Consider the following 25,440-nt stretch of genomic DNA (forward strand, 5'->3'; position numbering starts at 1 on the left):
GGAACTACGCCAATTTATCCATGCTGAGAATCTGTCCACAGCATAGTTCAGAGTTCTCCAGTGGTGTCATTCAGTAATTTTGCTTACAGCAAGTCTCACACACAACAACAAAAGCACTTGAGGGCCTGCACCTAATGCCGAGGATTCGGTTTTTGGCGGGAATTCCAAATTTGGGTCAGAAAAGCAGTGTTGCCAATTCTCATGGTTTTGTCACGAGTCTCATGCTAATTACTGTCTTCCTTAAAGCCCCAGCTCCTGGAGTCACGTGGATCTGTGATGATTTCAGCCTTCATTCTTAAAGAAAAAGTCAGTTTCTAGCCCTCGCAGCTGGGGAGGAAGCTTCAAAATGTGACCCCCAGTGCACCCTAATGGCTCAAAAAGCAGAAGGCAAATAAAAGACCCCCACATCTATTATTTGTACATAATCTCATGATTTTAGAGCCAATCGCATGATTTTTGGTGAGCCTGACTAGTGATTTTTGAACACGTTGGGATTGGCAATACTGGAAAAAGCACCAAGCCAGTTTTTCAGCCTTCAAAATATCCTTCTGTCTTTCTTTGTGAGACTCACCGGTTCCCCCTTTTGACCCTGCAGACCTCTGTCGCCTTTAGCTCCTTTGATTCCATTCTTCCCATCAAGTCCAGCCATGCCCTGTTGTAAGAGGAGTAATATTAATTTCTCCATGCTGCCTGCTGGGAGGCTTCTGGGTGTATTAACAGAAACAAAAAACTAAATGATAGGACTAAGGCAGCGTGTCCTCCTGGGCATAGATCAGAAGCAGAAAAAATGTACTAATGTTAATGCTGCAACTTTGTATTCATATTGCACTGTCCCCGAAGGGTCTCCAAGGCTTTTGCACAGGTCAAGCCTTGCACCTGTGAGAAGTTTTATTATCCCTATTTTACAGATGAGGAAACTGAGGCATGCGGCAATTGAATGACTTGCTATAGGTCGCAACACAGTTCAGTGATAAACATGCATCAAAGCCCTGAATACCAAACTGGGCAAAGTGACCCATTTTTATTTCGGGAGTGAGGGGTGCACAGAGGAATGGAGATTTGCTTGCACTTGTAAAGTTGGTCTGAAGCAAAATTTGGATCTATCCACCAATGGAAGCAGGATATTACTATGAAAACAAGGAAAGTCAATCTCTCCCTCCTCCCAGTCTCCCTATTGGCTACAATCTTGTCTTTGCATGAAATTTGCCAATAAAGAAAATAAACAAACAGCAGCAATTCTGAGAAGTGCATAAATTCATAGATTTGAAGGCCACAATGGACCATTATGTTCCTCTAATCTGACCAGGAGGCCACTGAATTTCTCCTAGTGAATCTTTTATCAGTCCCATGTTGTCACCACCTCCTGTTATTTCTGGTCTTACCTTGCGACTGTTTGAGGCAGGGCTATTGAATTTTCTCCAGCTGTAGTTTGCCATGCATCCTATGGCCCCATAATCCTCTTAAGCTTATTCTCCAAGTATCTCGCGGAAAAAAGGTCAAAAGTTTGCCCTGGAAAAATCTGCGTAAAGTTGTGAAAGGTTTCACCTTTCACTGCAATTTCCTTAGGAACTGGACTGGGAGCAGGAGCTCTGGGTTTGCTTCCTGGCTCTGCCACTGGCCTGCTGTAAGACTTTGGACAAGCCACTTACCCATACCATGCCTCAGTTTCCCAAATCTGAACAATGGGGATAGTGACACTTTGAGATCAATTATTACAATGACATTTTCGCAATGCTTGAGCCCACAGTTTGACCCAGCAGCCAGGTCTGGGAACTGAGCGAGTAGAAATGTCCAACATTGCAAAGGCTGCTGGTTCAGCTGCAGTTTATTTATCTAGTTTTGCCACCTTCAACTTCACAATTAAGAACGCCAACATTTCTGCTGACTGAAGTTGGACTTGCCCCCACTTCGGCAATGATGACTGACTGCAGAGCACTCAATGCCAGGCAAACGAGCGCGAGTCGGCTGCTCAAACAGCTCATGAGATGAGTAAGTGGCACTCAGCAGTTTGAATCAATTTGCAGTCCTTTGTTGAAAAGAAAGATTCAGTTATTAAAAAGAAATCAGCCACCGGAGTCTTATTTAGAGAGAGTCCATTACCTCTAAAAGGGCCATTTCCCTGCCTGAAGAATGAACATCGGATCTAATCACAACAACAGGTGTGTAGGCTGCTGCTTCAGTTGTCATCCCCTCCTTTCCCTCGCCCCACCAAGTCTCTATCTGACACTTCTGAATCATTTACAGTGACCAGAGGAAAGTATCCAACACAATTACCATAAACAGGGCCTGATTTTCCTATATGATGCCTACAGATTGAGTCAGCAGGGCTAGTGGTTTCAGGAACCACATCGCTCCGGCAATTAATCGCTATAATTAACCAGAAGGCATGATACCCTCTACGTCCTCTTTATTTCCACGGAGACCAGTGATTGTTTAATGACATGGTCAATTCTGTGTTGTGGCAGGATAAGTAAATATCATGTACAAACAAAGCAAATAACAGGGTTCCATTTGCTGTCTAAGCCGGATTGTTTATTTACAGGGTAAATGTCACCCTGGGAAGGGAATGAGAAATAAACCTCTTTGGTGTGTGATTAAACCTTGTGGGAAGCTGAGATGTTGGAGAGTCTTCCAATATTTGATGTTTTGACTTCAAGCCCCAGCACTTGGAGTCATGTGATTATATGAGAATCTACTGACTCCAGCTGGAATCAGAGCCCCATTGTACTGGCTGCTATATGCACACACACATTCTGAGACAGTCCCTGCCTCAAATCATTTACAGTCTAAACAAACCAAAGGTGGGAGGGAACACAGATGGCTTGCCCAGAGTCACACAGCAGGGCCATGGGAGCAGCAGGATTAGAACTCAGCCTCCTGACGCCCAGCCCTGTGATCTATCCACTAGACAACACTGCCTCCCCTAAAATCAAATCTAGTCTTGGGTGGGAGAGGCGCATATTTTACATTCACTGTAACTGACTAAAATCCATTTCTCACCATATAATATTTGAGAACTGACAGGCTAGGAGCAGTCTGCAGCTACAGGCAGTTACACAGAGTGGGCCAGATTCTGCCGTCTGTTACACCAGTGAAAATCCAGAGTAGTTCACATTTGTTGGTGTCTGAAAATTGACCATGCAAAGTGCAGTCCTATCACCCCGTTTGGACCACACTCCACTGGCTCAACACTTCTGGGCTCGGGGAGATGTTACTCAGGGGTGTTTCTCTGGATTTACAGTGCTACTAAAAGCAGAGTCTGACCCCTAGTCACTGTCTGGGTGTGGAATTTGCCAATTTGCCCATGGCATTTCCACTGAGATCAGTATATTCTGTGCTGTCTTTGTGTCCTGAAATCATAAGCACCCATGTCACATGGGGGGTGACACTAAGCTTTTAGACTGCCCCTATGTAACCACTCCGTGCACAGATCTCTCCGGTAAGAGAATCATCCAGCCCCTGGGTAAATACCTGTAAGTGGCTATTTCCATCCCAACTAGAGCCTCATCACAGGAGCTGAAAAGGGTCACCAAATGAAATAGGGGTCACCAAATGAAATTAATAGGCTGCAGGTTTAAAACAAATAAAAGGAAACTCTTCTTCACGCAGCGCACAGTCAACTTGTGGAACTCCTTACCTGAGGAGGTTGTGAAGGCTAGGACTACAACAGCGTTTAAAAGAGAACTGGATAAATTCATGGTGGTGAAGTCCATAAAGGGCTATTACCAGTATGGGTAAAAAATGGTGTCCCTACCTCTGTTGTCAGAGGATGGAGATGATCAGGAGAGAGACACTTGATCATTGCCTGTTAGAGTGACTCTCTCGTGGCAACCTGGCAATTGGCCACTGTTGGTAGATAGATATGGCTAGATGACCTTTGGTCTGACCTGGTATGGGCCGTTCTTATGTTGACACTGGAGCTTAACTTCCAGCTGGGCAGACATACCTGCACTCCTCTGTCGTGCGAGCATACAGAAAACACCATGTAACCGCCCACCCTGGTAGGGGTGAGCGTCGCCACACCAGGTACGTACTGTGATAGACCCAGGCCAGTTGGAACCACGCAAAGTAGGTAGGAAGGAATATAACTGGCCAGTGGAATAAGCAGATTTCTGTTCCCTGAGTAACCAGGCAGGAGCTGCTCCAGGCTAATGAGAACCTACTCCAATTAACCTGCTAAGAGTCAGTGAGGCTGTTAAGCACCTACTCTAATAAGGTCCCTCTGATTGCTGATAAAGGGCTCACTGCATCAGGCCAAAGAGAGCCAGGGAGCCGAGAGAGGAAAAGCGTTGTGAGGAACTGGGAGCAAAAAGGTGTGCAAGAAGCTGAGAGCGAGTAGGCAACTGCTGGAGACTGAGAAGTACAAGCGTTATTCAGACCATCAGGAGGAAGGTCTGGTGGTGAGACAAAGAAGGTGTTAGGAGGAGGCCATGGGAAGTAGCCAGGAGTTGTAGCTGTTGCGCAACTATACCAGGAAGCACTCTAGGCAGCTGTAGTCCACAGGGTCCTTGGCTGGAACCCGGGTTCCCCAAACCTTCCAACTCCTGATCAAACACAGAGGAATTGACCTGGACTGTGGCTCTACCAGAGGGAAGTCTCTGGGCTGTTTCCCGATCCACAGGGTGAATCTGTGAGCGAGCAAATCTGCCAATAAGTGCAGGACTCACCAAAGTAGAAGGAACTTTGTCACAGTACCAGAGCAGGGCGGTGCAACCATTAGGCAAACTAGGCAGCCGTCTAGGGCGCCTAGTGGTTGGGGCGCCTAAAATCCCCTCAGGCGAGGAGGTGAGCTGGGTGGGGGTGCGCGGAGAGAGTTGCCCCCAATAACAAGAGGGGGGTGCACAGTGGAACAGCTCCCCGCTCCAGCTCACCTCCACTCTGCCTCCTCCGCTGAGCACACAGCCAGCTCTGAGTCCCTCCAATCAGCCCCGCAAGCCTGGAGGGGAGGAGAATTTAGAGCAGCTGCCGGCGTGCTCAGTGGAGGAGTGGAGTCGAGGTGAGCTGGGCAGGCTACTCAGGCAGGGTTAGCTTCCGCAGGAGGTCTCCCCAGGCAGGGTTAGCTGCTGGACGGACGGGGGGATTATTCCAGCAGGGTTATCTGCTGGGGGAGGAACGGGGGAGTCTCCCAAGCAGGGTTAGTGCCGCGGGGGGAACGGGGAGTCTCCCAGGCAGGGTTAGTTGCCACGGGGGACGGGGGAGAGGTTTAGCTGTCTGGAGGGGGGGTAGCTGCTGTGGGCGGGTCCGCGTGGGGGGCTGAGTTAGTTGCTGTGGGGGGGTGGGGTTAGCTGGGGAGGGTGCAAGGTGGAAGTTTCGCCTAGGGCGCGAAACTTCCTTGCACCGTCCCTGACCTAGAGACCTGGACAAGACTGCGCTCAGGGCAGCTACTCAGGTGCCAGGCAACAAACTTTTCGTTCAGTTGGTGACTTTGGCATATAGTGTACGAGCAATAGGAAAAGTGGACTACTGAACACATAGAAGACACAAAAGGGCCTTAATTGACTGCTTTTGAAATTCTCGAACTAGCCCCTTCAGGCTTTCTCCCAGGCTGCCCCTCAGACTGGGGAGGTATTCCCCATACACGGCCTCAGCCACTTCTGTCCCTGGGGAAAGCCTTCCTTTGCTGAGAGGCCTACAAAAACCTTAACAGGCGGGCTGAGACCACTGCCTACCGTGCTCACTAGTACTGTCTCATTGCTTCCCTGCATCAGCCAGGCTCTATCCAGGTGTTGTCTCTTGGCTTATACTTAGATGGCAAGCTTTTTGGGACAGGGACCGTCTTTTTGTTCTAGCTCCATACAGCACCTAGCACCCCGGGGTTCTGGTCCGTGACCAGGGCTCCTAGGTGCTACACGAATACACCAACAATGATAATAAAAAGAGGGGAGAACAGCATTCCCCCAAGGAAGGTATGCTGAGCACAGCCATTAGGAGTGGTGTCCTGGAAGTGATATTTTTCCAAGGCGATTTGTATGCAGGGCATGGAAAGAAGCTTTGAGATCTCAGAAGGGTTGGGGGAAAGGGAGATGACAAAACATAAGGAGATGAGTGGGGAAGAGGGAAGCATTTGGGGCAGGGCTGGGGAACAGTTTGATGGTGTTTAAATTCACTCTCTGAGATTTATATTTCAAGCTTCTCCAGGCAAGTCAAGGCAGGGCAATTGGACCTCCGAAAAGGGCCATTTAAAGGCAATTACTGTGGTGGTTCTGGAAATAACTACCAATAAGTGGACACAGTCATTAAATCACTGCCTCAGACAGGTTTCAGCTCTCTGTATAGATATTAGGTAGCACAATAGCCAAGTGATGTAGATTAGTCATGAATGCTGAGTGGTGGTGTGACGCAAAGAGATGGTTGAACAGCCCCGGAGCACTGCCTCCAGTTAAGAGCACTGGCCAAGCTTTGGGTGCAAGCCCAAGATGAAGCCCCTTGGTTACTGAGCTGCAGTTGCTGCTAAAGTGAGCAAATTGGGCATTTACTTCACTCACATTGGGGAAATGTGAACTGCAAGGGAGGGAAAGGGACTTCCTAAGGAGGAGCTCAGGCAGGAGACTTCTGCTCAGAACAGCAGTGAAAAGCCAAATAAAAGAGCTGATTTGTTCCTGAGCCACAGGGTGGTTTGTAGCCACCACTCACAGGCTCACTGCCTACCAGATTTAGAGAGATATTTGACAGGAGGTGTCTGGAGTCAGCATTAGCACAGAGGCCTCGGTGTTGCCGACTCTTATGATTTTGTCACAAGGCTCACGATAATCCCTGTTGGCCTTAAAGCCCCAGCTCCTGGAGTCACGTGGATCCGTGATGATTTCTTCCTTCATTCTTAAAAAAAAAAAAACTCAGCCCTCGCGGTTGTGGGGGAAGCTTCAAAATGTGACCCCAGTGCACCCTAAAGGCTTAAAAAGCAGAAGGCAAATGAAAAGAACGCCACATCCATTATTTTTACATAAGTTCATGATTTTATAGCCTATCTCAGGATTTTGGGTGAGCCTGACTCATGATTTTTGACCATTTGAGGTTGGCGATCCTAGAGGCCTTGATCTGCCAATGACACCAACTGCAAGCTTCCTTCCTTCCCCCCACATGACTAAGCACTTTCTTCCACTCCACCCCTGTGCTTGCAACATCCTTGCCCACATCTCTGTCCAATGAACTCTCCCTCTCCTCAGTCAAATTACTCCCCAGAACACCCATTTACAGCAGCGGCATCAGAATAGTCTTGTAATCACATAGTCACATAAGTGTCCTTCCTTATTGTCCCCCTGCTCCTGGAGTATATATCTTCACTTGTCACTCATGTCCACCAGAACTCAAGTCCACCAGGACCTTAACCCAGGCTCCACCAGGGGAATGTGCTACTCTGCTTTGGTTGGCAGAACATTTTGAAGGTCTCCCTGGGCAGCAACTGATGGTCTTTGTTCTGCAAAGTGCCAGGCACACTGATGGAGCTATGTTAATGACTCACGGTAATGTGCACTTGCTCCCTTCTCCAGCAGTGCTCAGGGTAATAAAAATTGGTGCATCTGAGTTGATGTACATCCAAGCATGACCCTCCTGGTGCTAATAAGGCACTTGACTGTATGCTCCCCTTTGGTCTTACTCTTGCTACTGAAGTGGGGTAACTTAGCATCTGCTCAGCAATGGCTCATGAAGACTGGAATCACTTGTCTGGCTCATCACTTTTTTTTGCCTAGCACATACACATGCTTGGCACTATTGCCCTGCAAGATCCATCTCTCAGTACCCATCAGTGACAGGCCAAAATGTTTAGATTCATAGATCATTAGGGTGAGAAGGGATCTCAGACGAGCATCTAGGCCAACCCCTGCTCAAAGCAGGGCCAATCCCCAACTAGCCCCCTCAAGAATTGAACTCACAACCCTGGGTTTAGCAGGCCAATGTGCAAACCACTGAGCTATCCCTCCCCCCAGGTATGCTCTCTCCTGCATCTGTGCTGAATTCTGGGGCTTCTGATAAAATGGATCCTAGCTGCAGTGCTGACACAAGTTTCACAAAACCAAAAAAAAATTTTACAGTCTGATCCCAGCTCCAATGACAATACAGGTACTCTTCCAAATTCAGAAAATATCCCCCATTAACTACATCCTAATAAGGATTATTAGCCGGCGTTCCTGAACCATGAATGTTTACAAGGTACCGATTTCCAGTGGTTATTTGTCTGATACAATGAAATTTGTAGATGTCAGGAAATCAGCACGATACAGAACCACAATGTCATCCAAAGTGTAGCACAGAATGAAGAGACCATTGGTTTCAATGCAATTTGCAAGACAAAATGACTCTGAGCATAACCTCCACAGCCATTCAAGAGGGTCAAGCAGCTGGTGAGCTAACTAATAGCTCATTTTGCTTTAGTACGGCGAATCATTTTCTTTGGGGCTGTGTATATAATCTGAAGGGACTCCCAACAATGCATCCAAATAGAGGTCTGCAATTTCATGCCCGAGTCCTGCTGAGATTGACCAGATGGGATCACCGCTTTCTTGTGCACTGCTCAGGGCACAATATTCCTTTTGGCACCTAGTCAGGAAAGCACTTAAGCTCGTGCCTAAACTGACCTCAGTGGCACTCTGCATAGGCTTCAAGCTAAGCACATGCTGAAGTACTTTACTGAATCAGGGTCTTTGTCATGGGAGGCAAGTATCAAAGGCCAGGGGAGGTTAAGCCTCCCCTAACCCAAGCCGTGGCCCCACCCACATGCCCCCAGGCCACTTCCTCTTCCCCAAAGCCAGTGGGGGCTCACCTCTGGTTGAGGGCCTGGAGCTGGGGGTCGGCTGGAGGTCTGAGGGTAACTTGGGCCAGTAGGCAGCCTGGGCCAGCCAGTGGCCCAGGGCAACTTGGGCCAGCGGGCAGCTCAGGGCTGGCCGGTGACCTGGGGTGGCTTGAGGTCAGACGGCACAGCTGGGGCAGATCGGCTGGGGAAGGCTGGCTGGCAGCTCAGGGGGCAGGCCAGCCAGTGCACCTGGGGGCCGGTCTGGCACTTGGGGCCAGCTGGTTTGGCCAGGGCTCCTCCAGCCATGGGAGCGGGGGTGGCACTCAGGGTGCTGGTGAGCGAGAAGGCAGGGCCTCAGGCAGAAGGGGTGGGGCCAGGGTTTAGCATCCCCAAAGGGGTAGCTGACACGTTGTCCATGGTCTTTGTGACACTTTGATGAGGAATTAAAGCTTTGGATCACACACGTGTAACTAGAACGAAATCCATGGCTTCCTAGAAGTTCCATGACTTCACTATGCTGCATAGAATGGATACGAGGAATTTCACAGGAACAGGGGTGATAGAATCTGTATCCTTTTAGGTCCCAAGCACCAGCCCCTATCACTCGAGCTAAAGGAAAACACTTTCACACAGGGGAACTATTTGAAAAACGGGGAGCATCTTTCATGAGCATTTCTGAGAGACTCTAAAGTTTGCTCAAAGTTTTTCATTACATTTTTAGTATTTCATCAAAAAAATTGAAATAAAAATGTCTTTTCACTTGGTGGGAAAATGCCTACTTTCTGTCACCTTTTAAACTTCTTCCCCCCCATGAAACTGGTGGGCAAAAAGTCAAGAATGGCAAACAGATGTGAGATTTTCCCACCAAAACAAAATGAAAAAAAAAATGGAAGCCCTTCAAGAATTTTGAACAGAAATTTTTCATTTTGAGTTTTTTCTGAAAAATGGGGAATTTCAAAGAATATGAAATGCTTTCCTGAAACTTTTCAGTTCAGTCAAAACATCATTTTATGACGATTTGTTTCGTTTGGCTGAAATAGTTCAACCAGCTTCTAGTTTGCAGTATGTGGACTATGAACAGAATTGAGTAGTTCTCATCCCATCCAGCAGAGGGCTCTGGTGCACATTTCCAGTAGCCAGTTCGCTACAGTATATCCTTTTCAGAATTCATGTGCATGGCAGTATTCTAAGGTTTAACTACTATTGTGACATATATAAGCCTATATACATGTGACGTTTTAAACATATATTAGCTTCAGTTCTCTCCATACAGTACACCCTGAAATAGGGTGACCTGACAGCAGATGTGAAAAATCGGGACGGGGTGGTGGGTTATGGGAGCCGATATAAGAAAAAGACCCAAAAATGGGGACTGTCCCTATAAAATCGGGACATCTGGTCACCTACCCTGAAATGCTAGTGTAGTAAAATGGGGAAATGCATATTTTAGGTATTCTTTGATGCAAAATGCAACACCCTCATTAAATTGCATCTCTGATCTCACTGATCCATACAGCCACCCTCACGCTGTTCAGATCTCCCTTTTCATGCAAATGTTCAAGAAAGTTTCACCCAAATTATTTCCTTCCTGGAGGCATGTTCTGCCTTTGAAACACACAGCGTTAAGCTGTCAGTGAGTCAGAGAGGAACACACTACACATCAAAGCCCCCCTAGCACTTCCACCACAGGAGTGCACCTGAAAAAGAACAGGATGTGCCGTGAGGGGGCTATTCATGGATCCCCACATATGGAAGGGATGTACCAAGAGTCCTGCATGTACTGTGATCCCAGCCATCAAAGTACCTGAACACCAGGCAATGTTAGCACATCTCCCTTGTTCTTAATAATCTTTCAAGAGCCTGTTGACTGCCTGCTGAGAAAGTTAGAGCTCAGGGTGCTCTCATCAGCAGTGTGCAGCACGAAGCCGTTAGACCAAATGGACATTATCCCAATGCTACTAACATAGGGTGACCAGACATCCCGATTTTATCGGGACAGTCCCGATTTTAACACATTTGTCCCGCATCTCCACCTCACATTGGTCGGGATGCTCACCATGAGTCACTGCCAAAGTCCCGGGGCTGGCGCGGTGGTGCTTCCTGGGGCAGCTCCCAGTGGCTCCCACCCGCCGGCAGGAGTCTGCAGCGCTGGCGGCCCCTGGGCACAGAGGCGGAGAGGGTCTCTGCATGCTGCAGCAGTTCCCTCCTGCCCAATCAGAGTGGCGGGGGTGGGCTTTGCAAGCGCTGATAGTGGGAAGAGAGCCCTCTGCCCACCCAACCCATCCACCTGATATGACCTGACCTGACCCTAGGAGCCAGAGGGACCTGCAGGATGCTTCCCGGGAGCCACCCCAGGTAAGCACCGTGGGGGACTCCCCACCTCGCCCCCCAGCAGGTCCTGCTGGCTCTTAGGGTCTGGGACCCATGTGCGGCGCAATGAGCCAGAGAGCACTGTCCCGGGCTCCCAATATTAGAGGCTTTGTCTTACATAGGCAATTATTCCCCTTCCCCCCCCTGCCCCTCCCCAAAGTGTCCCAGTTTTTTACTCTTGCTATCTGGTCACTCTATACTAACATGAAACGCTCTCACAACTCACAGCAAATCCAGGCAGGCCAGGTTCTCCGGGTTCTCCCTGGGAGAGAAGGAACAATGAGTTAAACACACAGGAAAGTCTTCTATACACTGTGCAAACAATTACCGTTCAGTCACTTGATATTCTTTATCCCTAGTAAGGATTCCCCTCCAAAACCAATATCATCATCATTTTAGCTTCTGAAGGATCCCAGAGCACTTTGCTAGCTGTATGAACACAGACATCGCTTATCACACTGACTGCCAAGATAGCCACCTCTGGGGTGGGATGCGGCAGCTGTCTAACCGCCGCACAGCATCACGGCACACAATTTAGGATGGGAAGTGAAAAATAAAACACCTGATTGAAGAAACTGCAGGGGGAATTGAAAGTTGTTATTCAGTTCGGAGATGGAAGTAACACCGTCAACTCTTGCAAAATGTGCCCTGGGACGACAAAATGGTCTGATGTCAGACGGATTTCATTTATCGTCTGAAACACAACGGGTCTGGCTGACCTCATTCTCTTCGCAATTTGATGTTCTGTGGACTTTGCTCCAACCCCTTCTTTTGCAGCAACTCCTCCTATGGCAATGTGCATCCTCAGAGCACATTAGGAACCTCAGTGAGGGCGTCCAGCACCCCAGCGAAGTAGCGTTGTCTCCAGTTGATAAATGGGGTAAGTGAAACATAGGGGCCTGATTCATCCTTCCAGTTGAGATGCACTCAGTGCAGGAACCTCTGCACCTGCTGGTATTCTGGGCCTGGCTGGGGGACCTGGCCAGGGCTGGTGTAAGTTAGGGCAGCCCTCAAGATTGCTTCAACGCACATCCGAGCTGCCCATGTGCCTCCCTAGGAGGAGGAGTAGGGGGCTGGCATACAGTCTTTCCACAGGCGGGCTCTATGATGGCAAGGGAACTCGCTTACTCAGAGGCGTTTCACAGGAAGTTGTGGAGGAAGGGGAGAAATCTGCAGCCTTTAAGGCCTCTTTACACCACGAGGGACCTTACAACAAGGGGGCCCAGAGAGTTTGAGTGATTCCCAAGGCCACAAAAGGAGTCAGCACAATCCCCAGGCTCAGGACTTCCTGCTTCCAGTCTCGTGCCCCGACCACTTGGAGAGCACTACAGCACGAGGTTCCTGATCACCAACCCTAGCAAGACACAAGTGTGCAATTTCCACAAGAAGCACTGTCAGGTCAAGCACTAACTCCAGCTACCCATGGGATGGTACAATCCTGGAGCACTACGAACATCCAGGGTACCCGGGAGTCACATTAGACCAAATACTGACATTCCAAGAGCACATCAAGAAGCTGAACAAGAAAGTGAACTCCAGGGACTGTGTACTCAAGAAACTAGTCAAATGACCCCAAACCACTCCAAGTCACCAGTCTCTCCCTGTGTTACTCGACTGCAGAGTATGGTGCCCCAGTAGGGTCGTGCTCAAGCCAAGCACACAAAATTGATACTGAACTCAAAGATCATCACAAGAACTTTGAAACCTATTTCCACACTGTCCTTATACTATGTAGCTTGGGGGGATGCACCACCACCAATGAGCTAGTTGCCTTCGGTCAAAAGGAGAACCAAAACCAGGTGTGTGATTGGAGACCCCCACTGCATGGACACGTTCCACCACCAAAGAGGCTGAAGTCTAGCAAGAGCTTTGCCTCTGAAAATCCCTTAAATAGCAGCACTGAGGAAGACTACAGAAGAACAAAATGGCGGGAAACGCTAGACAACATGGTTCCTCCAGAACACTGACCTCAAACAAAACTACTGGCGTGCTCTAAATGGAGTCCGGTTGGGGCAGCAAAATCTGGTGACAATATGACCGAAGTGGAAGCTGGGGCATGTCCGGCCTAGACAAGCACTTGAACACTGCCTGCTGCAGTGTCCCACTGTGAAGATCCTGCCCCCCACCCCAGCCCCCCAAACTATTCAAGGAAAGTGACAAAACCAGGGTTTGGTTGCAGTTGTGGAGCGACAAGCTAGGATGGTAAACATGTAGGTTTCTCAGCATTCATTTGGGCCATTGTACTAACCTTCTGCCCCACTGGTCCTCTGGCGCCGAACAGCCCCATGGCCCCTTTCACACCTGCCTCGCCTTTGACCCCCTAAAATCGAACGCACAAACCATGAGCATTGTTTATTCAGAAATTGTCATTTCCACTTAAAAACATACCTCGCCTCCTGCCCCCGTACACCTTTACTTGGAATTACAGATTGGGGCCTCCTCGCCACTCAGCTGGCACCCATGATTTCCCCAAGGGGTGAGGTTTTCCAACATTTTCACTCTGTGGATCACCTCATGAGAAAGAAGATCCCCACCCCACCCCCACCACCCTTTCCCACCCTCCCAATCCCCCACTGCTGGCTTCTCAAACGCTCGTTCTGCACTATCATTTAGAAGCACTGATCCAGATGTTTGATTAACAGGGGTCACTTGGTGAAGCTCTCAGATCCCTGGGGAATCCTGATTGATGAGGCAGAGAATTTACTACTTATGTAGAATATGCCACGGAACCAGTGGCTGCCCCCTTTTCAGGAGCTGCATCAAATACATGGCTGGCAGCTATTGCTCCTGAACGGGCAGTCAGTGGAAGAACAGGTGGAAATGGCATAGAATTATAATAGCACCCTGCATTTATATAGCACCTTTAAGGATCCCAAAGCACCACACAACTATACATGTGCGTAGGTGAGGGAACCAAGCACAGCACGCTGTATAATAGCCGCATGTGGGGAAGAACAGAAAAGCCAACCAGCCCATACTGAAAACGCCCTGGGATCTGCAGCAGCCACACAAGGCAAAACTGATATCCGTTTTTAAGGAATCATAATCCCAGTTCTCCAGTGAAGGGGAAGTTACACCATTTCCCCTGATGATACTGCAATCAATTGGCTAGAGTGGATGTGCACTGCTGCCTTCTAGTGGAGAGAATCAAAACTGTCCAACTGTTGATATAGCCACCACAGTCATTACATCACTTGTGCATGTCTACACTTTGCTCCCTATGTCAGAGATGTGCATCCTCACCAGGAGAGCTTGAGCTGTCAGTGTGGGGCATTGTGGGATGGCTCTGAAAGCCAGCCACAGTTGAAGTAGGCAATGCAGTGTCTACACTGACACTGTGTTACCCTAACTACATCAGTGCTGACTTTATGCTTCTTGTGGAGTAGTGTTATTAAAATGGTGCAGTGGGTGAGTTACGTCAGTGGGAGCGAAATTGTAGTGTAGACGCTTAGAGAGTTAAGGCAAAGTAAGCTGCCTTGTGTCAACCTAACTCTGTAGTGTAGACCACGGCTAAATGAGCCCCTGTATACCAGCCAGTAGAGTGTGTTGAGCAGATACTATGCAAGATAGCCTATAGAGGACAGCAGTGTACATATACACTCTGTATATCACAAATGAAGCCGCCTAAGACCCGCAACGAATAAGGAGGTTCCTACCTTTTCTCCTGCAGGGCCATCTTCCCCTTTCTCGCCTTTGTCTCCATCAAAGCCTGGCAGGCCCCATTCACCCTACGGGATCAGACAGAAGCTCCATGAACTATACTCGCAACCCAAGAAGGACGAGCCAGCATCTTCCAAACCTAGTCATGCCTCTTTGCTGTGCTTACACCAGGCGTGCATCTAAGGAGCTAGCAGCACTCAGTGACCACAACTCACAGAGGTCTAGGTCAAGCTTCCCCACCTAGCTGCATGCCAATTCTGCTCGGGGTGAGAAGGTAGCTCAACTTCATGCCCTCTAGGAATTGGATCAATGCCACCCAACTTGTTTCGCACAGGCAACCAAACTGCAAAAATTATTCAGCAGCAGCTTGTATAGCCGCAGATAAGTATTATTAATAGCACTTGGCACTGTGCAGCTGCAATCATCTGCAGATCTCAAAGCATTTTGCCAAAGGCTAATAGGTATCATTAACCCCATTTTCCAGAAGGTCGAACCTAGGGAAGAGAGAAGTTAAGTGACTGCCTAAGATTGCACAGTGAACCAACTGCAAAGATGGGAACATACTCCAGATCTGCTGGACTCCTAGTCCCATGCTCTAGCCACTGTCTCACACTGCTTCTCTGTAGACAATCAACCCAGGGTCGAAACCAGCCACCTAGAGGTGAGAGGCCCTTTATGCTCTACCCAGTCCCTGGAGCTCTCCATCTCCCCTGGCTCTGCATTTTATCAGCTAGCCAGCCCCCTGAGCTAGTCACCAGACCTGTTCATCAGCTCAGCCAGGGCTCCCATCTCAAAAGCCACTGAACGCACAGAAACCAGAACCAGGACATGGAATACACAGGAGAGCAGTAAACACCAATCAGGTAGGTTAAGACTGAGGGCTGTAATACTTGGGTCTAATTCTGGCAGTTGGCTTGGTGCAGGGGGTGGCTAGATGGTGCTTGGTGGCCTGTGATATACAGGAGGTCAAACTGGATGATCTGGGTGGCCCCTGCTAGCTTTAAACTCTGTGACTCTTAGGTCCGTCTACACTGCAGTGTAAGCCCAGGGTTAGTAGAACTCAAGTTAGCAGACCCTGGGTTTGTTAACCTAGGGTTTGAGTGGCTACACTCATTTGTAACCCCAGGTGAGAAATTGTTGAACCTTGGGTCCCAACCTGGGGCTTCAGCATCTATACTGCATTATGCAGGCCCAAGTCCAACCACCCAGACCCCAAACTTCCTAACAATCTCCCCAAATGTGGCCACTCTAACCATTTGTTCATGGTGCAGTGTGGGAAAACTTGACTGTCCACCAGCCAAAGGGAGTCAGCCTGTGGGATACTGTTGGCAGGCTCCCAGTGCATGAGTCTACAAGCATGAGTCTACAAGGCTTGAACCCTGGGTCCCAGCTTGACTCAGGCTCGGACCCTCCACGCCCGTGGAATCCTGGGTCTGAGCCCTGGCTTAGCATGATGTGTGAGCAGATGTAAGGGGGGTTAGGCTGGTGCCTGGGTCTGAACCCTGGGTTCCACTGCAGTGTAGACATATACCCAACAACTACTATGGCAGATGAGAGACTGAACTGCTCCCAATTACTGAAGGGCAGGCATGCTTTCAGAGAGAACTGTCACAACCTACCAGATCTCCTTTGTTGCCTTTATAGCCTTGAGGTCCAAAAATAGTAATGGGGTCACCCTAGGAAACAGACAGGTAATAACGATGGACACCCAAGCAATGATGCAGAATTGCAGTTACCATATGCCCCACTGGACAGACCAACCTTTGCTGTGAATGGCTCATCAGACAACATGCTGGGTGATTTACAAAGCAATAACAAAGGTACAAAAATATCCATCCTGCCCCTGAGCCACAATACAGATTTCATGGGCTGGCCGAGAACTGCACGAGGCAAAGCAGGAGACCTAGGTTCATTCCTGAGCTTGGGTGGCAGATGCTGCGGAGATGGGAGACTTCTATCCCAGTGTGGCGAGCTGGCTCCTCACCCTAGCATGACGCTCACTTGAAAGACAGAATATAACACTAGTTCACACTGATCTCCCCAGCACTGCACTAGGACGAATTATACCGGTGATGTCTCACTGCTCCATGCGTGGTATCCCGTTATACAGATGGAGCCATGGAGGGCAGGATGGGGTGTTCCCTCTACAGGAGTCCCGAGCAGGTTAATGTGGGCCAGAAGGGGCAAATTAACCCTATTTGCTGCACCTGGAGGGGAGCCAGGGCTTGATAAGGCCTAATTGCAGATGAAGCCCTGCTAGGGAGGAGCTGGGACAGGATAATACAGCCAGGAAGTGAGAGCAGGAGAGGGCTATACAGCAGGGGCCTGCAGCCACTGTCTAGAAGGAAAGGGACTGGTCAGGAACAAGGAGGAAGTCTAGGGGGAGAGCATACCTTGGAATCTGGCCCTGGTCTAGGGAGTCTGGCAAAAGGACAAGAGGGGTGAAGTAGCCATGGGGAGCTGAGGAAATTCCGGTGGAAATCCAGAGATGGAGGGGTGGGGTAGGAAGGAGTTCAGGGAAACAGCAACAGGGACTGAGACTAAGCAGATCTGGATTGCTAGTCACAGGGTCCCTGGGCTGGAACCCAAAGTTGCCTGCAAGCCTGGTTCTCCTACCAGCCACTGGAAAGTGGTACAAGGCCTGGAGGTGGAACAGAAGACCGTCTGAGGTGGCATCCAGACGGGGTTCCCTGTCCGGTGGGAATTTGATACCCCGGACAGGGGACTGTACAGTGGCCTGGCCAAGAGGGCCGAGTCACGAAGAGTGAGCACTTTGAATTGCAAAAAGAGAGCGGGACTGACAACAGGGGGCGCCACAACGGGCAAAAGCTAATTCTTGGCCCCACCCACAGGCGGGCGCACTTGCAGTGAGCGGAGCCCTTCACACCAAATGAATCGGTAGCAGAGCTCAGATTAGAATGCAGGAGTTCCTGGAGCAGCAGTCCCCAGCTCAGTGCACAAGTCCGTGTTTCTTTCTTTGAGAGAAGAGGACTAGGGAAAGGATGGCAGTTGAAGGGGTCAAGGGATGGAGAAGTATCAATGGATGATGGGCGAACTGCAGAGTGTGAGGTTCAGGCATGTGCTAAAATGCAGAGCTGGAGAATAGCGCAAACACTTTTCTGGGAGTTGCTGTTTGAATTTTGCAATGCATGTGTTTCAGTCACGCTCACACCCTGTCAACATCCCAGCACTGGGTGACTGAGCTGTATTAGTGGCAGCTTTACAAACATTAATGAGTTACACCCCAATACTTAATGGTGATGTCAGCAGTGTTAAGGGAGAATAACTCCCCAAAGGCATGGAATATGGGACAGTCCAATGTGCTATCTGTGGATATACAGCCTAGGGAGGACACTAGGGAGGTTTTGCCTTACAGCACAAGTCTGGTGATGGGTATATATCGATTTCAATATCTGTTGGCGAGGGAAGTGAAACCCTCATGGAGCACTGCAGTGTATTCCGACCATGTGGCAGACAAGATGACGCAGGAAAGGAATGCACAACTTCTTATTTCCATGCTTTTCAGGGTTGGGATCGATGGGACGTGTCTTGATGATGCTTTAGCTGGCACCAGACATAGGCTTTGTTTGCTAATTAACTATGAACTTTAGTCGCACAAAGTGCACATTTAAATTGTGCGGCCTCCTTGTTAGCTTCTCTGGAGACTGTAAACCATTTGCGGCAGGGACTGTACTGTGAGTTTGCACAGCACCCAACACAAAGAGGCGCCTGATCTTGACTGCAATACAAATAATACATTAATCATCACCATCATCCCTTCCAGTCTGAGACACTCTTCCACTTTCCTGGGCTTGAAGGGTTCAAAGCAAACTGGATTGGGATTAACAGATTTTTAAGACCAGAAGAGACCATGGACTCATCCATTCCGAGGTCCTGCATACCACAGACTTTCACACAGGTGAAGCAGGAGCTAGAAAGAAAGTTAGGAAGCAATAAATTGGAAGAACTAAGCACACCCCAATGATCTCCCCCATCCTGTTTTACCTCACCAGCCTCCTTATATTTTATTAAGGCATCCTTTGGAGAAGGCATTCCACATTCCTTTAGGTTGGGAAGTTGTCATAAACAGATAGTTAAGGGTTAATGCCTCTTTTACCTGTAAAGGGTTAAGAAACTCAGTAAACCTGGCTGACACCTGACCAGAGGACCAATAAGGGGTCACGAATCAGAAGAACGAAACGTCTTTATCTACGCTCGTTCCCTCTGGTCGGCTCCCGTTCTCGATGAACTACAACCTGACTTTATCTATTTGCAAGAGCGTTTATATGAACCCCACGATAGCGCCCAGCGAGAGTTGTCCGCTTCAAATAGGCAATCCTGGGAAGTGCCCGCTGACTGAGAATGATCATAGCATGCTGTGTTAAGGTCTAGTAGATGCCTTGTGGAAATCTTAGCCTAAGGTGGTTTTGGTCGAGTGTGTTTGGTGCATTCGGGCAGTGGGGAACCACGCTATGCTCGGGTACATATGCTGAAATCAATGAGTAGCCTAATTCTACCTGGCCTTAGTAGCTGTTGTGTAAATCCATTAGAGGATCCACACTGGATTCCTTGTTGGCTGGCTTTACGCTTGGGCTTATACATTCGTGCTAACTGAGATGCATGAAAGCCGTGGCCTCCCAGAGCGCAGATCACTATACAAGGCTCTGTAAACAGCATGCTGGCACTTGTGGCGTCAGCCAAGATCCTTCCAGATTATGCTGGTGAAGGCATCAAAATGTACTGGCCCTGAACTTAGCTTTGGCAAGCGCACACGTGCTATCGAAGGTCTCTGAAAGGTACCTTACCCATGCATGTCCATACGTCGCTGCTAAGGCAGACTCGGGCTAAGAGACGATGGGCGTCTGTCGATTATTAGCTGTGGCGACTTATAGGGGCACATGGTACGCGTACACTTCATAGGATAGGCTACCGATGCCGCACAACATTGTAAGCGCGCGATGGCAAGATAACGAGGCCAAACTAATCTATCGTACAAATGTAGATGGGGACGGTTAAGATAGCCAATTTGAGGTCGCCTTCTCCAGGGCCAGACTCCTGGGCTGCCTTCATTTACGGGTGCAGTAATGGTTCTCCACTTAGCCCCTTCAGACACTCTCGTCCACTGCTATAATACTACGAAGAACTATGACGGTCCATATATCGCGGCATGTGTCATGTCCTATGAATCCACCTCTTAACCGAATCAGGCAATAGCGATATGACCCCTGGCCTGGTACACTATCTCACTAGATGGAGCTGAGAATGATCATTCCCTGCTGCACACCTTTTCTGCTGGCTCACCCACTGCTCCCTACATATCGACACCAGGCAGGGACTGTCTGCTCCTGTTCCCCCATGCGCAGCACTGGACAGCTGAAAATCCGCGAGCTTTGTGGATGGAACGGCTCATCGTCACTGTTGAGCTGTCCACGGCCACCATTCTCCGGCTCTCGTGGCAGTGAACTGTAGCACTAAGACATAGCAATGACGGAGGGTCGCAACCCTGCAGGCTGCTCTGGCCCAAGTCCTCAAGGATTTTAGGAGCTGAATCTTCCAGTGGTTTCAATGGAGTTCGGCTCCTAAATATCTTTGAGGGATCTGTGCCTCTATACACAGATCAATCCATTGACCTTCAGTGGGAGCACCCATGCACAGAGGCGGCTCGCAGGATGGGCTTGTGTGTATATTCCATGCTTCAGTGTTTGTAGACGCCGTAAATGAAACTAAATCTCTCTTTGCTAACAGGGGAGGAGGGCATTGCAGGAGTCCGAGGCCCAACTGGCATGATGGTAACGTCACTCAGACAAAAAGAACGACCTTTAGAGGGCCAGACAGTAGGTTCCTCTAGCCCAGATCCCATCTTCTGACAGTGGCCGGTGCCAGAGCTTCAGAAGGAGTGAACAGAACAGGCACATTATCGAGTGATCCAGCCTCTGAAGTCTATGAGGATGGTTGTGAGCACCAGGCCCAAGGCTGGCAGACGCGAGATGCGCCTATAGATGTGGACGCTGCTATCAGATGAGGTTTTCAAAGGCATATAGTGACGGGGTGCCCTACTTCCCACTGATTTTAATGGGAGTTGGGTGGGCAGATCCTATAGGTGGTTTGAAAACAGGGGGCACACCGCTGAGTGTAACTGACTTCATTCCTTGCTCATCGTCAGCGTGACCCATCCACAAAGGGCTTTTTTAATTCACATAGCAGCTCCCGTTCCCCCTGCATCCCTTTCTTCTGCATTGATTCATGGAAGCTCGGATCCGTACGAGCTCTTGCCCCGGTGTTCCCATAAGCGGCCCGTGGAGTGTATGGGCCGAAAAATCCCTGACTAGGTACAGCAATAACAACACAAGGTTCCAGGGAGTACCCCAGAGGGGAATAAAGGAGAAGTAAGATGGAATCTGATGGGAAATAGTGACAGTTGTGGAAACCCACCTAGAGATAGTGTTAATCGCAAGGCCTAGCGGGTAAATCTCATGCTTAAACGCAGTGCAGGGTGAGGGCACCTCTTACATATATTAAGGCCAGAATAATTTAGTGCTTAAAGCAGCAGGGTGGAGTCTGGAGACTTGAGTTCCATTCTCTGCTCTTCCACTTGGTGTGTCCTCAAGACCTTAAGCCAGAAGGGACCATCCTGATCACCAAGTCTGACCACTTGCACGGCAGCCACAGAACCTTGCCCACCCACTCCTGTAGCAGACCCCTAACCTCTGGCTGAGCTACCTGAAGTCCTCAAATTATTGTTTAAAGACTTACGTTGCAGAGAATCCACCATTTACATTAGTTTAAACCTGCAAGTGCCCCATGCTGCAGAGGAAGGCGAACTCCCCCCCTTCCCTCCTCCAGGTCCCTGCCAATCTGACCTGGAGGAAAAATCCTTCCTGACCCCAAAGATCTGGCAATCAGTTAGACTCTGAGCATGTGGACAAGACTCCACCAACCAGACACCTGGGAAGGAATTCTCTGCGCAGTTCAGAGCTGTCCCCATTTCATGTCCCATCTCCGCCATTGGAGATATTTGCTGTACTGGTTGTCAGGTCGGACTTCATGCCATGTAAGTAACCTCCATGTATTCTTATTAATATGTTTAAAAGTCTGGGTGCCCTTTTCCCACCCATCTGTAAAATGGGGATAATTCCTTCCCACTTTGGAAAGACGCTTGAGATATTTGGATGCTATGTTAAGCAGACGTATTTGTCGTAGGATGTAGTTCAAGCCCTAGCATGCAAAAGCTCCATAGACGCTTGCCTCCTGGTTGTGATAGACCGGCCGCAGGGGTAGGGGTGCGATGGACAATCGGAGCTCACTGGTGACTCTCGAGGCTGGCTCATCACACTGCTTCCCGTCTGCAGTGTTCCCTAGGATATCGATTGAATACGCCCACCAGGCAGTAGACAGAATGGGGTTATAATGGGAACCCTCTATGTTTTCTGCCCGCACACCTTTTGCAGAATCAGCAAGCCCCAGAGAATGAGGAAACTGCTAAAATGGGGTGAAGTCACGAGAGAGTGCAGCCTTTATTTCCTGTTCAGTGCAGAGCGCGGGTGGTGTGGGCTGTACTCTGGCTAGTACTCATGCTGGGATACCAACGTCCAATTCCTTGTCTTTGCTACAAGCCCTTTGTGTCGACATGCGGCCCAGATGTAGGTCCCAGATCCTCAAATGCATGTAGATGACTAACAGCTTCCCCTGTCCTATGCCATGTGGTTAATAAAAAACCAACGTTTTTTTCCCGCATGCTTTCTTTTTTTTCCTTCCCAGCGGGTCCGGCGGGTGCTGTGAGGAAATAATACATTACAGAGTAGTAAGGCGCTCAGATACTAGGGACTGTATCAGTATCTCAGACCGTTTTTGCCCATGCATAATGAGGAGACCGACGGGCCCGAGTCCTTTGGGGATCCAGTCACTCTGCCACAATCGGGGCCTGAGTCTCCTCTTTTGACAGCAGAGCTGTCCTACCAAGTCACCCGACGGGAGTGAGAGGCGACTCAAACCCTCTGTGCTGCGTTCATCCTGTTCCCCAGAGCCCTGCCCTCTACCGAGGAGGTTGCTGCTGCCTGCCTCTGCATTGCTCCATCAGGTGTTTTGTTCTGACATGCTGTTCATGTGTTTGCAGGGTCTGAAAGGCCTGCCGGAGCAAAAGGAGAAAGAGTAAGCAGCGGGCATCTTAGCTGGACTTTCTGCAGTGCTGGATCACCTCATCCAGGCAGACCTCCATGGGACGCCATGTTCCCCAGACCCATTGCTGGGACGATATGCTCCTACGCATATTTCAGCCAGTCTCCACCCACACTTATTCACTCCCTTTGCTCTGGTTTCCAGGGTCAGATTCTTGGGCGAGAGCCAAGGGAGCTACCCAGGTACAAATACCGCTCCCTAATACAAACAAAAACAAACCATGTCACAGCCACCTTAAATCCGGTCATGGTGTCGGGTAAATGGGAGCGATCCCTATATGTGAGCTGGAGAAAATAAACACTGAGCTGCCTCATGGTGCTGTGACAATGGGGAAACGGTTTGATGTTTGCGCAGAATTTTGAGAACGTAAGGTGGTATTTAGGGCAAAGTATAGTGGCGGATTATTCTTCCTGCCGGACAGTGAGGAATCCCAGGACTCTGCCTTTTAGTGGGATTATCAATGCCTGTTTATAGAACCTGCTAAGAAGGACACCCCCTGTATTGCATTTCACCCTGTTCTGCAAGTCACCTAAGTCCTCTGGACCTCGGTTTCCCAGCCATAAAATTGGTATAGCAATATTTGCATTACATGAAACTTTGGTGGATGTGATGAGTTAGTCATTGCAAAGCAATTCGAGTACGCTCAGCTGAATTGCATTTCTGAGCATAGGTTGCTATAGTTAATACATAAGAGCAGTGTCATAAACAGATGGGTGTACTGAGTGATGTGCCAACGGTAGAGAAAAAGCCTTTCATTGTCCTTCTTGTTTCAGGGTGATCGTGGCCTCCTGGACCCCAAGGGAGAGAAAGAGTAAGGACATAAAAAATGTTGACTGTCTGGGAGGTGGGATATAAGAAGTTGAAGGGCTTTGGCATACCAGTTGGCAGCTGGACACGTGTTCTAAATAAGTGTCAATGAGTGGACAAATTAGAGGACATAAATGGAAAAAATTAATGTTTCAGACATCTGGACCTCTTGTGTTTTCTAACCAAGTAAAGAAGAGAGCTGTATAGTCACGGACAGTGGTGCAGCTAATCTGAAGCAAGTTCTGGATATGGATCCTGAATTTGTGTCTGCTTGGCTCTCAGTCTCAGAGAACCTAGGTTCAACTTCTGCTTGGTTTCACAAATGGACACGTTGGCATTTGTAAACCCAAGTTGTTCCCCAGTAGACTTCTGTCTTTACAAGAACTGAGCCACGTACTCTAGTTAGATAGGAGACTGAATTGGACAGGGCTGTATGAAGAAGCTTCAACCATTTTCTGTAGCACTATGGCTGTCTGGAGTCCACTGCTACGCAAACCTTGCTTTCATGAGAATTCTGAAGGAATCCTTCACCCACCACAAAATGCACACCGCTCGCAGGTGGAATGTGGCAGCTGATTCATGTTGCGCTGTACTGCTTTGTAATAGTTTAGGACAGGAAGTGAAAAATATATCTTGATACAGTTTGCACATGGTCATCCCAAAACATGATAGAGTCTTAAAATCATGAGATTGATTATATCAAGTTATTAAACCAACACCAAGAAGAATCTGAAAAGTGTGCCCCATTGCCTTTGTCCAGAAAGTATTAGAATCGTTCTGTCAGGTTTCCTGTTAAACTTTTCTCTCGGGTGAAACAGCTTGTTTAGAAAGGAGGTTCTAGTAAACCTACATAGCAATTCTAAAGTTAAGTCAAAGAATATTAAATGATTAAGGCTGATTTGTGTCTCAGAAATCTACTTTCAAAGGTGCTCTGCCTCCTAGTTGACAAATCAATCTTAATCTCTTTCTTGAAGGTTACCTGTTAAATACTTCTGTCAAGGTTCCTTCCCCACTCTGACTTTAGGTACAGATGTGGGGACCTGCATGGACACTTCTAAGCTTAATTACTAGCTTAGATCTGGTAACTCTTCCACGATCCAGAAATTTCAGTGTCTGGAGCACTTCTTGTCCCCCAAACCCTTCCCCCCCTGGCAGTCTTGAGAGGTTCACCATTCCGTGGTGAATACAGATCCAAACCCCTTGGATCTTAAACAAGGAGAAATTGACCATTCCCCCTTCTTCCCCCACCAATCCCTGGTGAGTCCAGAATCCAATCCCCTTGGATCTTAAAAAGGAAAAAAATCATCAGTTCTTAAAAAGAAGCTTTTAATTATAAAGAAAGAAAAGTAAAAAAAAAAATCATCTCTGTTAAAATCAGGATGGAAAATACTTTACAGGGTAATCAGCTTCATATAGCCCAGAGGAACCCCCTCTAGCCATAGGTTCAAAGTTACTTACAGGCAAGCAGAGGTAAAATCCTCTCAGCGAAAAAGGGACATTTACAGGTTGAGAAAACAAAAAATAAGACTAATCCGCCTTGCTCGGCTATTACTTACAATTTTGAAACATGAGAGACTGATTCAGAAAGATTGGAGAGCCTGGATTGACGTCTGGCCCTCTTAGTCCCAAGAGCGAACACCAAAAACAAAGACACAATCAATGAACCTTCCTCCCACAAGATTTTGAAAGTTATCCCTTGC

General features: G+C 48.7%; 1 protein-coding gene across 1 annotated transcript in view; it reads right to left on the minus strand.

The window, feature by feature from the left end:
• The window catches only part of LOC116818314 (uncharacterized), a 265,422-nt gene that overhangs the window by 102,156 nt on the left and 137,826 nt on the right, over nucleotides 1–25,440 (minus strand). The window contains 5 exon segments of the mRNA XM_075063437.1: nucleotides 572–652; nucleotides 11,325–11,360; nucleotides 13,347–13,418; nucleotides 14,755–14,826; nucleotides 16,378–16,434. Coding sequence (XP_074919538.1) covers nucleotides 572–652; nucleotides 11,325–11,360; nucleotides 13,347–13,418; nucleotides 14,755–14,826; nucleotides 16,378–16,434 — 318 coding nt within the window.

Source organism: Chelonoidis abingdonii, chromosome 1 (assembly GCF_003597395.2).
Source record: "Chelonoidis abingdonii isolate Lonesome George chromosome 1, CheloAbing_2.0, whole genome shotgun sequence".
Classification (NCBI taxonomy): Eukaryota; Metazoa; Chordata; order Testudines; family Testudinidae; genus Chelonoidis; species Chelonoidis abingdonii.